Source organism: Lepidochelys kempii, chromosome 6 (assembly GCF_965140285.1).
Source record: "Lepidochelys kempii isolate rLepKem1 chromosome 6, rLepKem1.hap1, whole genome shotgun sequence".
Taxonomy (NCBI): Eukaryota; Metazoa; Chordata; order Testudines; family Cheloniidae; genus Lepidochelys; species Lepidochelys kempii.
The window spans coordinates 16,888,288-16,903,035 of NC_136385.1; the positions used below are offsets into that span (position 1 = coordinate 16,888,288).

General features: G+C 45.4%; 2 protein-coding genes across 5 annotated transcripts in view; both read right to left on the minus strand.

Annotated features, from left to right (window-relative positions):
* LOC144930644 (uncharacterized) overlaps nucleotides 1–841 on the minus strand; it is a 34,395-nt gene extending 33,554 nt beyond the window's left edge. For all 3 annotated transcript variants that reach the window (XR_013635905.1, XR_013635906.1, XM_078853137.1), the window contains exon 1: nucleotides 753–841. The gene's annotated coding sequence lies outside the window, so the exon portion shown is untranslated. The remainder of the gene's footprint in view (nucleotides 1–752) is intronic.
* Nucleotides 842–3,538: 2,697 nt separating this feature from the next.
* LOC140912487 (acyl-CoA (8-3)-desaturase) overlaps nucleotides 3,539–14,748 on the minus strand; it is a 30,851-nt gene continuing 19,641 nt past the window's right edge. Inside the window, exons 8-12 of one of the 2 annotated variants that reach the window (XM_073346950.2) lie at nucleotides 14,252–14,349; nucleotides 13,602–13,698; nucleotides 12,870–12,949; nucleotides 12,509–12,634; nucleotides 3,539–9,134 (exon numbers count right to left, since the gene is read on the minus strand). In XM_073346950.2, coding sequence (XP_073203051.1) covers nucleotides 9,083–9,134; nucleotides 12,509–12,634; nucleotides 12,870–12,949; nucleotides 13,602–13,698; nucleotides 14,252–14,349 — 453 coding nt within the window. In that variant the 3' untranslated portion in view covers nucleotides 3,539–9,082. Of the gene's footprint in view, nucleotides 9,135–10,791; nucleotides 11,002–12,508; nucleotides 12,635–12,869; nucleotides 12,950–13,601; nucleotides 13,699–14,251; nucleotides 14,350–14,748 lie in introns of those variants that run through there. The other variant, XM_073346949.2, reaches the window with a different exon arrangement.

Genomic DNA, 14,748 nt, shown 5'->3' on the forward strand with positions numbered 1-14,748 from the left:
AAGCAATGCCTCAGATGCTGCTGCCACGCCGTTTACTCTGCGTCGCTGCCTGTTGCCATGCAATCATTCACTCTGCCGCCGGCCACTGTGCCATTGTTCACTCTGCTGCCAGTGGCTGCTTGTGCCGTCACTTTTTCTGCTGCCACCAGCCTCTCTACTGCAACCTCTGCAATGTCTTGAGGTCCCACCACTTAATATAGCTCTCAGGGATTTCAGCAGTTATTGGGGGAATCTCACTGCTCGTGCAGGCTGAGTTGGCGCTTTCACTGAAAATGCTGTCACAAAGCAGATCCAAGGCTTAGTATTTAGACCTTGTTTTCAGCAATTTCAGTTCTAGGGATCACTGAATGGGGCAGAACTGTGAAGCCCTTATTTCCCTGAGGGACAAATTCCGACTACACTTCCACATCTGTATAAATTCTCTGTTTCACCCAAATCGTGCTTTCAGCCCTGAGGCTTTGGAGGATATTTCTTGTAGTTCCTGTTGCAAAATGATTTTATGGCTAAAGAACAGATTTATTTCATTGCTAAACTTATTCACCATAAGGCTGGTTACACCACTGTAACCTCTCACTGCCCAGTGAAGTTGAGCTTTTGCCAACAACTCCACCAACTTGTACTGCGCCAGCCATGCAGGTTTTCATTATTGGTGGCTGGGTAACAGTTTCTGTTTTGTCTGGCATTTATTTCACTGCCTTGAGTTTGAGGTTATATCAGAAGTGAAAGAATTAATTTTAAAGTACCATGCATACCTTAATCTGCAATTTAGCCATTTAGGTGAGCTGTCAAGTCTTGAATGGTGGCTTGGTCTGAATTAAAAACAAGAGTAAAAGCTTCTAGTTGTCCATGGAGGGGTGATTTAATAAAGGATCACTGATGCAGAACTGTGCAAAACAACCCTTGTTATGTACTTTAAAGTCACTGGAAGCTGTTAAAATTTCAGTGTGGGAGGCATGGCTAGCTAGTTTGGTATTGTTTATTTGGAGTTTAAATGTCTGCAACTAGTGTGATCCAAGAACCACCCAGCTGGGACTAGTAATGCCATGAAAGGAAATGCAAGTCTCTGCCTGGAAGGAGGTGGGGGCAGGGGGGAGAGAGAGAGAGAGAGAGAGAGAGAATTTGAATGAATAAACCAGAATGTTTTTCATATTGTTGGCCAGCAGATACTTCATGTATATGGAAGTAAATCTGAAACAGACAAGCCTGGGCCTGTGGCAAGTATGTGACGGTGCACCCCATAAGCTTTATGGAAATATGCTTATGAATGTATATATGACACAACTGGAATATTTTTATGCTACATATGCCACGTAACATATCTCTGTAAAGGTTATGATCTACTGAATCTATTCATCTTATTTGTATGCATGTATCATTTTTGTACCCGAAGTTATGAATATTGGCTGTGTACTTGCTTGAATTTTAAGTAGCCTTAGTAAAGCATTTGGTCAGCTTCTTGAGAAAGGAATGTGCAAATTAAGTGCCCAATCAAGAAACACTTAATGAACAATGGATCTTGGAAGGCTCCAATCCACATAAGAAGTCTTCCTGCAGACATTCAAGATAGCATGTGGGCAATGGCTGCTGCCTGTAAAAACCTGAGTCGTGCATGGACATGTGACTTGCCCAGGTGACTCCCAAGCTCCATCTTGGAGCTGGACTTTGCATAGGAGAGAGGAGGGGGTCTCCACCCACAAGAGAAAGTCTATTTAAGCCTGAGGGAGACCCCTCCATTTTGTCTTCAGCTGGCTTAAGAGACAGCCTCTCCACCCCAAAGGATACCTGAAAGAAACTGGAACAAAGGACAGTAAACACAGGGGGTGTAAGTGATTGCTGGACCCAGACTAGAAGGAGACTAGTCTGTAAAAGGAAGCTTACTGGAATACCTCTGAGGGTAAGGTTTTATCTGTTTTCAGTTTTCTTACTGTATTAGGCATAGACTTGTGTGTTTTATTTTATTTTGTAATTTACTTTGTTCTGCCTGCTATTACTTGGAACCACTTAAATCCTACTTTCTGTATTTAATAAAATCACTTTTTACTTATTATTTAACCCACAGTATGTATTAATACCGGGGGGGGGGGGGACAGCTGTGCATATCTCTCTATCAGTGTTATAGAGGGTGAATAATTTATGAGTTTACCCTGTATAAGCTTTATACAGGGTAAAACAGATTTATTTGGGATTTGGACCCCACTGGGAGTTGGGCATCTGCTTTTTTCAGTTAAGCTTGCAGGTTGTGGGACTGGGTTCAGACCTGGATCTGTGTTTCTGGCCATCAAGCATGTCTGGCACAACAAGGTAGGGCTCTGGAGTCCCAAGCTGACAGGGAAAGCAGGGGCAGTAGTAGTCTTGGCACATCAGTTGGCAGCCCCAAGGGAGTTTCTGTGATCGAATCCGTCACAGTGTATATGGGGCAAAGGAATGTTTTAAAGACACTGTCGCTTTAAGTGTAATTATTTTCTGTCTCTGGGAAAGGGAAGATTGTTAAAAGGCTGATTGTACAATTATGCAGGCCAAAGAGGGCTGCACAAAACTTGGCAGCTGTGTAGGTGCTCAAAAATGTCTGGCAAAGCTAATTTTGTGGGATTGTCTGGACAGAAACTAGAAGGCTGGGTAGGTGGAAGTGGCAGGGGGAAGCTGGGGGTGAGCTACGAGAAGTTGGGTTTGTGAGGTTGGAGGTTTGGAAAAGCTGAGGGTGTACTTAGATTTGTGGGGGGAGAATTTGAGGGAGATGCGTGTGTGTGTAAGGGAACACTGGGTGACTGGAGGGGGGATATTGAGGAAGCTGGAGGGGGTCTGGGGTGGCTGGGTCCCCTGGACCTCCCTTCACTTGCTGCGGCTTGCTTGGTTCTCCCCACTGCTCTACCCCTGCACAGATCCAGCAGAGGGAGCAGTGAGACAGATGCTGTAGGACTGCAGGCACCACAGTGGCCTCTGGTGGCTCTGAGCTGTATATGCAGGCTATTCAACCTGAATGTGGGACAATCAGATAGGTCTATGCAAATTAAGAGGCTGGGTTGGAGTGACAGTGCTAGGCATAAGAAGACTAACTAAGCAATTTCTTAAGGCCCCCACACAGCTCAAGAGGGCCCCACATTGTGGAGATACTGCAATTAGGACCACTGATCCCCCATTATTCCTGCTTAGGGTTCCCAATGGACTAGTACCGGCTCTGGTGGCTTGCATGTATCAGTGCAAGGTTCATACGAGGTGCATGAAATTGAGTAGATCTGCTCTTCTGCTAGATTTCAGTTTCTGCTAGAGTTAATAGGGGTGCAATATAAAAGCCTGATTGTAGTAGGCCAGAAATATTAACGCTTGTTTGATGTTGTAGCTTAACAGACTAGGGTAGCCCTTTAAAGTAGGGATAGGTGATAGCTTATAATATTTTGCTATTTTTTTTCCATTATAAATTCTGAAATAAAAAGCTACAAGCCCATTTTCCCCACGTCATGGCATCCTTAACTAGTTCAGTTGTTTTCAGTATATAATTACCCTGCAATCATTATAGATTCAAAACAGTATCAAACTAACACACAGCAAAGAATGGTTATTTATTGCTACTACAAGTTACATACACTACGAATTACAATTTTATGCAATATATTGTATGCTTGTCCTCCACAAACACGTCAATTTAGATCCATCATATGTCTTTGGTGGTGGTGGTGGTGGTATATTTCCTTGTATATTGCAATACAATATTAAAAGTGTGTGTGGGAGAGGGGGTAAGAATTCTCATTTTCTGCCTGAAGAGAAGGTTATTCACTCTGTGCAGTAACTGAAGTTCTTTGAGATGTGTGTCCCTGTGGGTGCTTCGCTTCAGGCGTTGTGTCCCAGGACCCAGATTGGAGATTTTTGGTAGCCGTGCCTGGTCAGGGTGTGAATGCACAACAGCCGTCTCGTAGTGCCACTGGCACGTCATCTAGTGCTTGTGCATCCTGACCCCCTCAGTTCCTTCTCTACTGTAGAGTCCTTAAAGCAAACTCCAAAGTAGAGGGGAGGAGGGTGGGTAATGGAGCACCCACAAGGACACACATCTCAAAGAACCTCAGTTACTGCACAGGGTAAGTAATTGTCTCTTCTTCAAGTGCTGTCCCTATGGGTGCTCCACTTCAGGTGAATGTAGAGCAGTGCCCTCACAAGGATGGAAGGGACTTCGGATTGAGGTTCATCGCTGAGGCTAGTACCATGAGGCCTCGTCTTGTGTCTGAGCTTGAACCGAGATTAACACATAGTGGTTTGTGAATGTGTGTTTGGAGGCCCAGGTGGCCGCCCTGCATACGTCTAGAATGGAAATGTTGTGTAGGAATGCTATGGAGGTAAATAAAGCTCTTGTTGACTGGGTTCTGATGCCTGGCAGGGCTTCAGGGTTGTATAGTGAATAGCACATGTGGATACAGCTAGATATTCATTTAGGTAATCTTTGCATGGATATGGTAGAGCCCTTAGACCATTCTGTTGTTGACACAAAGGGCGGGGTGATTTTCAGAAGGGTTTTGTTCTGTCCAGGTGAAAAGCTAAGACACAGCGCGCATCCAACATGTGCAGGGTCGCCTCATACGTGTTAGTGTGTGGGTCTGGATGAAACGCACATACATGGATTGGTTGGTTTAGGTAGAATGAATACGGAAATTTTGGCAAAATTTAGGGTGTGTTCTAAGTATTACTTTATCCTTGAAGAATATGGCGTATGGGGAGTGAGACATGAGAACCTCTATCTTGCTGACTGTCCATGCTGATGTAATAGCAACCAGAAATGCCACTTTCATAGATAAATGAAGTAATAGGTATGTGGCTAAAGGTTTGAATGGGGCTCTGGTTAGCCTTTGGAGCACAAGGTTTAAGTCCCATGCTGGTGTGAGTTCTTAGATGTCTGGGTACATGTTCTGTATGTCTGTTACAAATAGTTTAGAAATGAGAAAATATTGAGGTCCCGTCTACCTCTTGATGGAAAGCTGTGATGGCAATCTCATAGCAAGTCCTGAGATCTTTAGGGATAATAAGTATTCCAGTATTAGTGGAAGCGGTGCCTGTCTTGCAGATATTTGTTTGGTCTGGCACCATAAGAAGAATCTTTTCCATTTTTGGAGGTAAGTAGTATGTGTGCTATGTTTCCTGCGGTTTATTAACACTTGTTTTACTTGTTCTGAGCAGGTTAGTTCATTGCATTGGAGCCATGCCTTCAGCTGAAGTCTCTCTGGGTCCGGATGGAGGACTTGAGTGTCATTCTGAGAGACAAGATTCTGTAGACGAGGGAGAGTGAATGGTGTGCAGATCACTATGCGTGACAGGTAAGGGAACCAAGTCTGTCTAGGTCATGTCGATACTAGGAGGATTATTTTGGCCCTCTTGGTTCATATTTTGTGTATTACCCTGGAGATCAGAGGTATCAGTGGGTATGCATATAGGAGGGGAGCATTCCATTTGATGAGAAAGGCATCTCCTAGGACTCATGCTCCCAGTCCTGCTTGTGAGCAAAACTTTGGGCACTTTGTGTTTACTAATGTCGGGAACAGATCTATGTGTGGGGATCCCACACATGAAATGTGTTGTAATATTTCGTTGTTCATTTCCCATTTGTGTTCTTGGGGAAACAAACAGTCTGTTTAATGTGTCCACCATTATGTTCAGGTGACCTGGGAAGTATGCTGCGGTAATAGTGGTGGTTTTTTTTATGAACTAGTTCCATAGTTTTAAGGCCTTGGTGCATAAGGAGTGGAATCGTGCTCCACCATGTCAGTTTATATATAACATACATGCAATGTTGTCCATCAGGACGCTTGTCGTTTTTCCATGTATAATAGGGAGAAAATGTAGGCAGGTGTTGCGGACCATGTGTGATTCAAGCAGATTGATGTGTAAGTGTGTTTCTGTGGGGGACCATTTACCTTGGATTGTATGTTGGTTCAGGTGAGCTCCTCATCAGATCAGTGAAGCAGCTGTTGTGATTTGTAGGGGTGGTGGGTCTTATTGAAACGGGATGCCTGAGCAAAGGTTTATTGGGTTTGTCCACCATCGTAGTGACCTCTGGGGTCGGTGTGAGTCTTTTGTTTAGAATGTGCTTCTGTGGGATGTATACCAAGCTCAGCTGTCCTTGGAGGCAGCACATGTGTAGTCTGGTGTGTGTTACAATGAAAGTGGTGGCTGCCATACATCCCAAGAGTTGTAGGCAGGTGCATGTAGATACCCACAGGCTGTCTGAGACCACTGATATGAGGGAGGTCATTGCTGTGAATCGAAGCATTGGCAATGATGCTTTGGCCTCCACTGAGTCCAGGTGCGCTCCTATGAAGTCAATTGTTGTACTGGAGTTAGAGTAGATGGATGGTAATGTGAAAATATGCATTTTGTAGATCCAGAGCTGAGAACCAGTCCCCCTTGTCCAGCGTAGGGATGACAGTGTACAGGGTGACCATTTTGAATCTGTGGGTACAGATACCTTTGTTGTGTTTCCTGAGATCAAGAACGGGTCTCCATCCTCCATTTTTCTTTTGGGTCAAGTAGTAATGGGAGCAGAGCCCCTTCCCACTGTGTCCTGGAATGTGTTCCACAGCACCTAGCTGTACAAGATGGATTACCTCTTGCTGAAAAAGATGCTCGTGAGAAGGGTCCCTGAAGAGGGATGAGTAGGTGGGATGGAGACGAAAGAGATGGTGTAATCAGATCGTACTCTCTCTAGTACCCAGTGATCTGTGGTGACGGATGCCCACGCTCGATAAAATGGCCGTAGTCAGAGGCCAAACCTCTGGATAGGTTGTGTAATATGTGCTGACTGCCGTGGGAGGTCGATCAGACCCTGGATCAAATCTTCAAAATTGCATCTTGGCCGGTGGTGCGTATGATGCAGTTGACTGGGACTGAGGTGGTCAGCATCTCTGGGGACGATGTCTTTGGCGTGAATTCTCGAAAGGTCTCCGTTGCCTGTGAACCAATGTGTCCCTCTTTCGGTTATAAGGTTGGTATCTCCTGGGTCTATTGGGGGTATGTCTATGCCCACGGTTCGGAGCGTTGTTCGAGAGTCCTTCACTGAGTGTAGGACTTCGACAGTCTTTGTGGAAAATAATTTTTCTCTGTCAAAGGGAAGGTCTTTAATCTGGAGGTACTTGGGGATTCCGGAAGATTGTAACCAGGATGCCAGTCTCACGACTATAGCTGTAGCCGTCGTGTGAGCGGCCACGACCATGACATCAAGGGATGCTTGTACTGCAGTCCTCGGAGATAGGCATAGCGTCCTTACATGAAGTGCAGTGTTTAAAACCAGGGGAGCCTGGCATTTTCATTGTCCAATTTTGTCATAGTACAAGGAGATAGAAACTGAGAGGAGAGCTTTCAGAGTGTAAAAAAAAACCAAACCAAAAAAAAACCACGCAGGAAAGTCTAAGTGGTTAACTGGAAACCTAAGATTAACTATGAACTAACTGCTGGGAATTAAACTTAGCAATAACTATTTCTAAATATTTTCTAGGTAAATTTCTGACACTGCTGTTGGAGCTCTCTCTGCAGCCGAGGACAGTTGAGAAGGAACTGAGTGGGTTGGGACACAAGATGGCTACTGCGCACATGTGCCCTGACCAGGCACTGCTACTAAAAATCTCCAATCAGTGGTGCTGGGGCGCACCGACACCTGTTGGAGCACCAATAGGGACAGCACTCGAAGAACTGTATTTATGAGGACCCCTTCAGAAGCACGTAACACAAGAAACAACTAGGTGTAATACACTGTAGGCAGCATATGTGCATCATTGGCTCAACTTGATGGAAAGTCAGGTATGTATCATAAGCCTTAATACTGCTACATTTAATAAAGATTCTCTAAATGCTAGGGGCTTGTGATTGTGGAGTAGAATGATGCAAGTTCCATTTCTACTGACAGCTGTTAAGTCTGGGGGAACTTGGATCTGTTATACAGTCCATTACAGACAGAAATGATTCAGCTCTATTCATTGGCCAAACACCCATGTTCAAATTAGCAACCCTTTTTTTACTTTCTAAGAGAAGCCAGGGAGACAGCACCACTCAGCTGCAACTTTGGGAGTCCCTTAAAGCTTCAGGTAGCACCATATAGGTAAGCACTAAAAGCCACAGTATTGATGTGTCTGTGACATCTTTTACACCTTATGATACAACAAAAATGAAATCACTCTACCATATATCTTCCTCTGAGTCTTACAAGACTCTTTCTCCTAAAATACCTCTAGAGGTTTAGCTTAACAGCCTAACTAATGGACTGGGGATTCCCCTGGACTAATGTATATCCTTATCACACATGTAATATCAGTATTTGCTCAATTAACCCTTTTATTCAACTGAATTTGCCTCAGGCAGGGGAGAAACTGCTTATACTCTTTTCACTGGAAATTGCAAATGGACAACTAACCTGAGATCGAAGTTCTCTACTTGTTTTACACACACATATATGTGGTCCACTGAACATGCCATATCAGCTCTAGTCTCATGTCTATGCTCTTGTATACTGCCTCTGGTTTCATGGCTAATCCTGCTTGGTGTTTTCACCTCTATGGTCTTGCATCCATCCCCACCCTGAGTTTTGGCCCCTCTAATCTCATGTCCACGCTATTCGGTCTCGCATCCACTTTGTGGTTACATACTTAGTTTATAGATTTTAAATGTATACTGTAGTCTTTAAAGGCTCTTCCTTCTTTTTCTCAGCACTGGTTTTGCTCCTTATTTCTCCACATTCTCCCTCACCCCAGAAAGTTTTACACTGTCCCCATTTTCACTTTGACTCTGTCACACTAGGAAGAAGCTGGATAGGATTCACTGCCACATTCACTGCAAGGAAAATGTCAGCAGAGAAGGGCTGCGGTTCCCATTGCTAAAGCCACCTTTCCCCTTGTAAGGTTAACCCCTAGTGGTCCCCATATACCCATACCACACCTTATAGAGGTAGAATAGGAGAAAAAGTGTACTATAAAACCCCACACTCACACTGGAACTAAGTCCACCAGCCCTCCCACTGCAGCAGCTAGGCCCACTCATCTCCCTGAATCTGCTTTCCCTCCTCTGCTGTGTACTACATCTTCATGGCAATCAATCCCATGGGAGTTGCTGCTGCTTATCCATGCAGATAGGCATCAAGCCAGAGTTCCCCCGAATCCTTCAGAGAGCTGCAGAGGGGAGAGAGTTAGAGCCCAATTAGTCAGCAAAGGAGACTGAACATAAAATCAAGAAAAAAAAAATACAGGGGTGAGACAGAACGCAATAATCTAGTGTGAAGCCCCATCTCCCCTGTTGAACTCTGGAAGGACAAGAGGTGATGGGCTCAGAGCATGCGTGACAGCATTCAGCCACTGGACTACCTGAGAATGCTTCCTCACAATATGAAGCTCTTTCTGAGGTTTCTACAGAGCTTTCTAGGCCATTTTGCCACTGCTGACTGAGAAGTACTGATGAGGGAAGCACATATACCAAAGTGCCCAGAGGAAACAAAGCATCAGAGCTCTGACACTCTCCAGTGAGAGAGAGATGGGGCAGGAAGAAGAAATAAATTTTCACTACTGCTTAGAAACAAACCCAAACATGTAAAATAAAGTTGAAATCAATACAGGCAAAAGAAGCCTGAATCTCAGCTTTTTCCACTGGGAGAAAGAACTCTGTTGAGCTGTTTTGAATACCCACACCGACCAAAGTGCAGCCCAACAGTGATAGGGGCTGATATCAAGATCCAGAGAAATCACACACTTCCTCCAAGGGATTAGGTGAATGCTAATAGAGAGCCCATATACAAACCAAACCAAAGTAAATTTAAAAGACCAGTGATAAATCGAGTACAAACTTACTCAATAGTAGCACATTATTGTACATCTAAATGGTTTGCCTAAGACCAAGTCCTTGTGTACTAATCATGAAACCAAAATTATGTGGCAGGACCCCTTAATTCTGCCCCTTTGTTTGTCCATTTTAGGCATTGAATGAGGCAAGGGTCTGGGGCAGGGGGGACTGTATGTGATCATGCAATTAAAGACATCATCATAATGCATATGGAAAAGATTACAGAACTATGGTTGTACATTCAACTGCAAATTTGGTATTTCCTAACTTTCAGGTTCTTGACTTTGCAAACTAACTAATCTTTTCATGAGGTTGTGTGTGTGTGTGTAATTTCCTAGGTTTTTCTTAAAAAGAAAGGTAAAAAACAAATTCCATTATGTGCAACTCTAATAACCTACATCCCTCCTCCAAAACCCATCATGAATGATCAAGAGTGTTTGAGCCCTAAACCTTCACAGGGCATCACAGGATATTATTACTCAAGTTACCGAACTAACAACATTAACTGGCAGCAGGAGAACGTAGTTTTCCCAGAAGAGGGAATAGGGGGACAACCCTGTCCCTCTCCCCTTCTTCCGCAAAGCTGGAGTAGCTCTTGACCCATGTGTTCCCACACAGGAGGGACTGGCCACTGTTACCCTGCGCTGGGTGAAGGATAGTGCTTGGAGAGAGCCCAGCCTCTGCCTTCCTTCCTGTAGGGGGGAGTTGGGGGAGCTTCTGGCCCATGTGAGGCCTCAGTAAGTGTAAATGGGCCACTGGGGTGGGGGGGTGAGAAGCTTTAGGAGAGAGACAGCTGCTGGCTGGCTGGCCATACCATGCCACCCTTACTTCTGTGCTGCTGCCTTCAGAGCTGGGCACCCGGCCAGCAGCTGCCACTCTCTGCTCTGGCTTCAGAGCTGGTTAGCAGTATATGTACTTGTGTGGTGGGAGCCATGGGGGAGGGAAGGCAGAGCGTAAACGACTACAGACACAAAGAAGCGGGGCACGATAAAATAAGTTTGAGAACCACTGCTTTATAATGGAACATGCTGGGCAATGTAAGAAGAGGGATTACTACCAGCTCCCCCGCATAATTATTCACATGCAGTACACACACACAGAGCTTTTATATAGAATGCTTCTAACAGGAGGTGTTTGTCCTCACTGTCTCTTGATGTTCTTTTAAGGGTAGCAGTATGGAACCAGGAAACCCACTGAACTCCCCTTATGGAGAAACAAACACAGAGAAGAAAAATTCAAAGACAGGTGGAAAGAGCTGGAGGAGGGTAAAACAATGGACATTCTGTAGATTTATGCAATGTGAACACACAAGGGGACTTGCATAATATCATTTGCTGCTATTTGCACAGCCACCTAGTTGTATCATACGGACCTAGGCCTAGACTGGAAGCTATGATCTAGAAGTGAAAGACTCAGTATCCCATTCTAAGGCAGCGGTTCCCAAACTTTTTGCCGTCGTGACCCCATTTTAATTAATTATTTCCTTCCAGGACCCCAGACAACATGGAGGATACTATTTTGAAAAGCAAAATGGGTGTCCTCTGCACAGTACGACCTTGCATAAATGGTACTTGTGAGGTCACGCCATATGGGGAGTGCCATTTTGTTCTACCAAATTGCATTTTCTGCATTGCATGATCCTGTATGTATTATGCATGCACAGTCACAATGTGCAGACCAAAATGGTGTCCTCCACACACTAGGATCGCTGCAACTGATGGAAGAATCCCATGCACTGCTACAGCCTAGGGACCGAATGGTGAGGCAGCAGTTCTGCAGAAAAGGACCTAGGGGTTACAGTGGACGAGAAGCTGGATATGAGTCAACAGCATGCCCTTGTTGCCAAGAAGGCCAATGGCATTTTGGGCTGTATAAGTAGGGGCATTGCCAGCAGATCGAGGGACGTGATCGTTCCCCTCTATTCAACATTGAGGAGGCCTCATCTGGAGTACTGTGTCCAGTTTTGGGCCCCACACTATAAGAAGGATGTAGAAAAATTAGAAAGTGTCCAGCAGAGGACAACAAAAATGATTAGGGGACTTGAACACATGATTTATGAGGAGAGGCTGAGGGAACTGGGATTGTTTAGTCTGCGGAAAAGAAGAATAGGAGTAATGGTCTCAAGTTGCAGTGGGGGAGGTTTAGGTTGGATATTAGGAAAAACTTTTTCATTAGGAGGGTGGTGAAGCACTAGAATGCGTTACCTAGGTAGGTGGTGGAATCTCCTTCCTTCAAGGTTTTTAAGGTCAGGCTTGACAAAGCCCTGGCTGGGATGATTTAGTTGGGGATTGGTCCTGCTTTGAGCAGGGGGTTGGACTAGATGACGTCCTGAGGTCCCTTCCAACCCTGATAGTCTGTGATTCTATGAACCCTGTCTGCTGATGGTGTGATCGACTCACAATCTTTAATGTATTTGTTCTCAATATACCCCTGAGAGCCCTATTAGCCTATTTTACAAATGGGGAACCGAGGCACAGAAAGGCAAAGTGACTTGCCCAAAGTCACTGAGGAAGTCTGGCAAAATAAAAATTGAATCTGGGTCTCCCAAGTCTTAGGCTAGTGCCCTAACCACTGGACCATCTTTACTGTGAGTCATTCACAATCTTGAGTCATCCAGTCCCAACCCACCTATATCCTGCATCCCTCTGTCTCAACACCTGACCCCATCTTGCCAGCAATTATTGCACCAACTCTTTCTGTTCATACTTACCGCAAAATGTCTGCAAAGCCAGTGAGCAGAGGCTTGCTCTGGTACTCGATGTCATGTTTGGCACATAGTGACTTCACCAGGGGGGCCACCTTCCAGTAGTTGTGTCGTGGCATCCTAGGGAAAAGACTGTGGAGAGATAATGAGGCTGTTTCAATAGGATCTAAACTATTCAGTGCTCTGCAGAAATCCCATCCCTCCCGCAGGGGCCAGTACTCACTGGTGCTCCATTGAGAATTCCTGCCTTTTTTGCTGGATGCATTACCTAGTGGTGCCCCTGGGAGTTCCTTCCCCCTCCTGCTGAGACCCATTGCCACTCGTGCCCCCTGGGAATTTCCTCTCCTCCTGAGGTGCCTATACTCACTGATGCTCGATTTGGAAGTTCAGGTGCCCAGTTAACCAGTCGTTGAACAGGGACTGATCCACGTTGCATGTCGCCAGGAGCTAGGGGAGAAAAAGAGAGAAATGAGCATAGATCTATGGAAGTGGATTAATTGGTACCAACCCCTGACCTCCACTTTCCTCTAACTTGAGCAGGGTTGCCTGGGGGTGGTGTGGAGATTACAGTTCCTTGTTCATTAGAACAGGGAGACCAGGCCTAGGTGAGAATGGCATGCTAGGATATGGAATAGTTACTGCATTAATCAGGTCCTCACTCAGTAGGAGTGACATGACCTCGACAGTTGGACCGGCATAGACCTGTCCTCCCACTCCTTATCTCATATCTTCTATTGGGGAAAAATGGCCACAGGATCAAGGAAGCAGAAGGGAGAAAACTATCAGAGCCTCTTATGCAGGGAGAACTGTATGTGAGTACTCTGGATCAGGCAGCTTCTACCTGCCAATCTCTTTGCTTCCATGTCTATATGTTCTCATTCTGGTTTTTACATCAATGCAGTCTCATCTAACCCCCAGTCAGTCCAGGCTTCATTCCCACACCTTCCCACACAGATGATCACAAGTCTCCTCTCCCAATATCTCATCATCCATGGGCTCCTTGTTGACCTTTATCCCGACTGCAAAATTTCATGTATGCTCCCTGTGTCCCTGACCTGGGATTCACACCCACAGACCCTGGTAAAAGATTGTCTCTTACCTGTGTAGAGAACCAGTCCATATTGTTATCATAATCAATGTGCATAGGGATGTGGTTCAATTGTGATATCCAGGTAAACAAGATACTCTCTAGGACGCTGTGCAGATACAGACAAAGCAGTCATTGCCACATACAGTCACAGCAGATAGAGACTCACATCAAGCCAACCCAAGAACTGCGACCCAAGCCAAATGTTGCCAGATAAGACCCCAGTCCAAACCGGCAACAGATAAGTAACTGGCCACCTCATCCAAAGCACTGACTGCTCAGTAAAATGCCCATGCAAACTCGCAATGGCCAGTAACATGCCTGCAATCTCAAACCAATGTCTGCCTGGTAAAGCACTTTCTGGTTAGTAAAAGGCCCCCTCAGACCCACCAGAATGAGTGGCTACCAAGTATAACTTCTCTCTTATGTTCCAACCAGTGAGTTGTCAGTAAAAGGCCCCCACAAAAGTGAGGGCAATGTATGGAAAACATAATTTGTACGCTTATAAGAGAGAAAGCAATGATAGGGAAAGGGAGAAAAGCAGAGTGGCCAGAGGCAATCACAGATGGGAAGGAATGCACTATGAGGGCAGAGAAGAGGGGTCAGTCAGTCAGGTGTGAGTACCAGTAGGCAGAGGGAGTCATGGCTAGAATGAGGATTACTTGAGCAGCAGGAGGAAACCCAGGACACCTGTCACTCCCAGTAAGGGCTCGAAGAAAAGAAAGAATCGGATGAAGTAGGTCAGAGTCCAAGCTAGTTCCTGTGAGACAGAAGGAGAGAAACCTTCATCAGGACAGCAGTTTACAGCAGAACAGTACCTCACCACCATCCCGCAATGGGAGGAATAGAAGCCCCAAATCCCCCCATGTAAGGCTCACTCTGTGTCTATCCTTTGCAGCTCTCCTCAAATTCTCCCATATCAGTGAGGATACAGCTTGGGAAGTTTCCTTGTAACCTGCACGAATGGTCTATGTATTGTGGATTTCCCCCATTACCTCACACCAGAGAGAGTGCCCAGCCTGAGAAACCTCACCCAGAAAGGCCCACTCACTGTTCCTGCACTATAGCTTCCCTCAACTTCCGTGGAGTAGCAGGAATCCAGCTCAAGAAATCAATCCTCTAAGCCTCACTGGCTGCCCCTGCATTCTAGTTCCCTTTC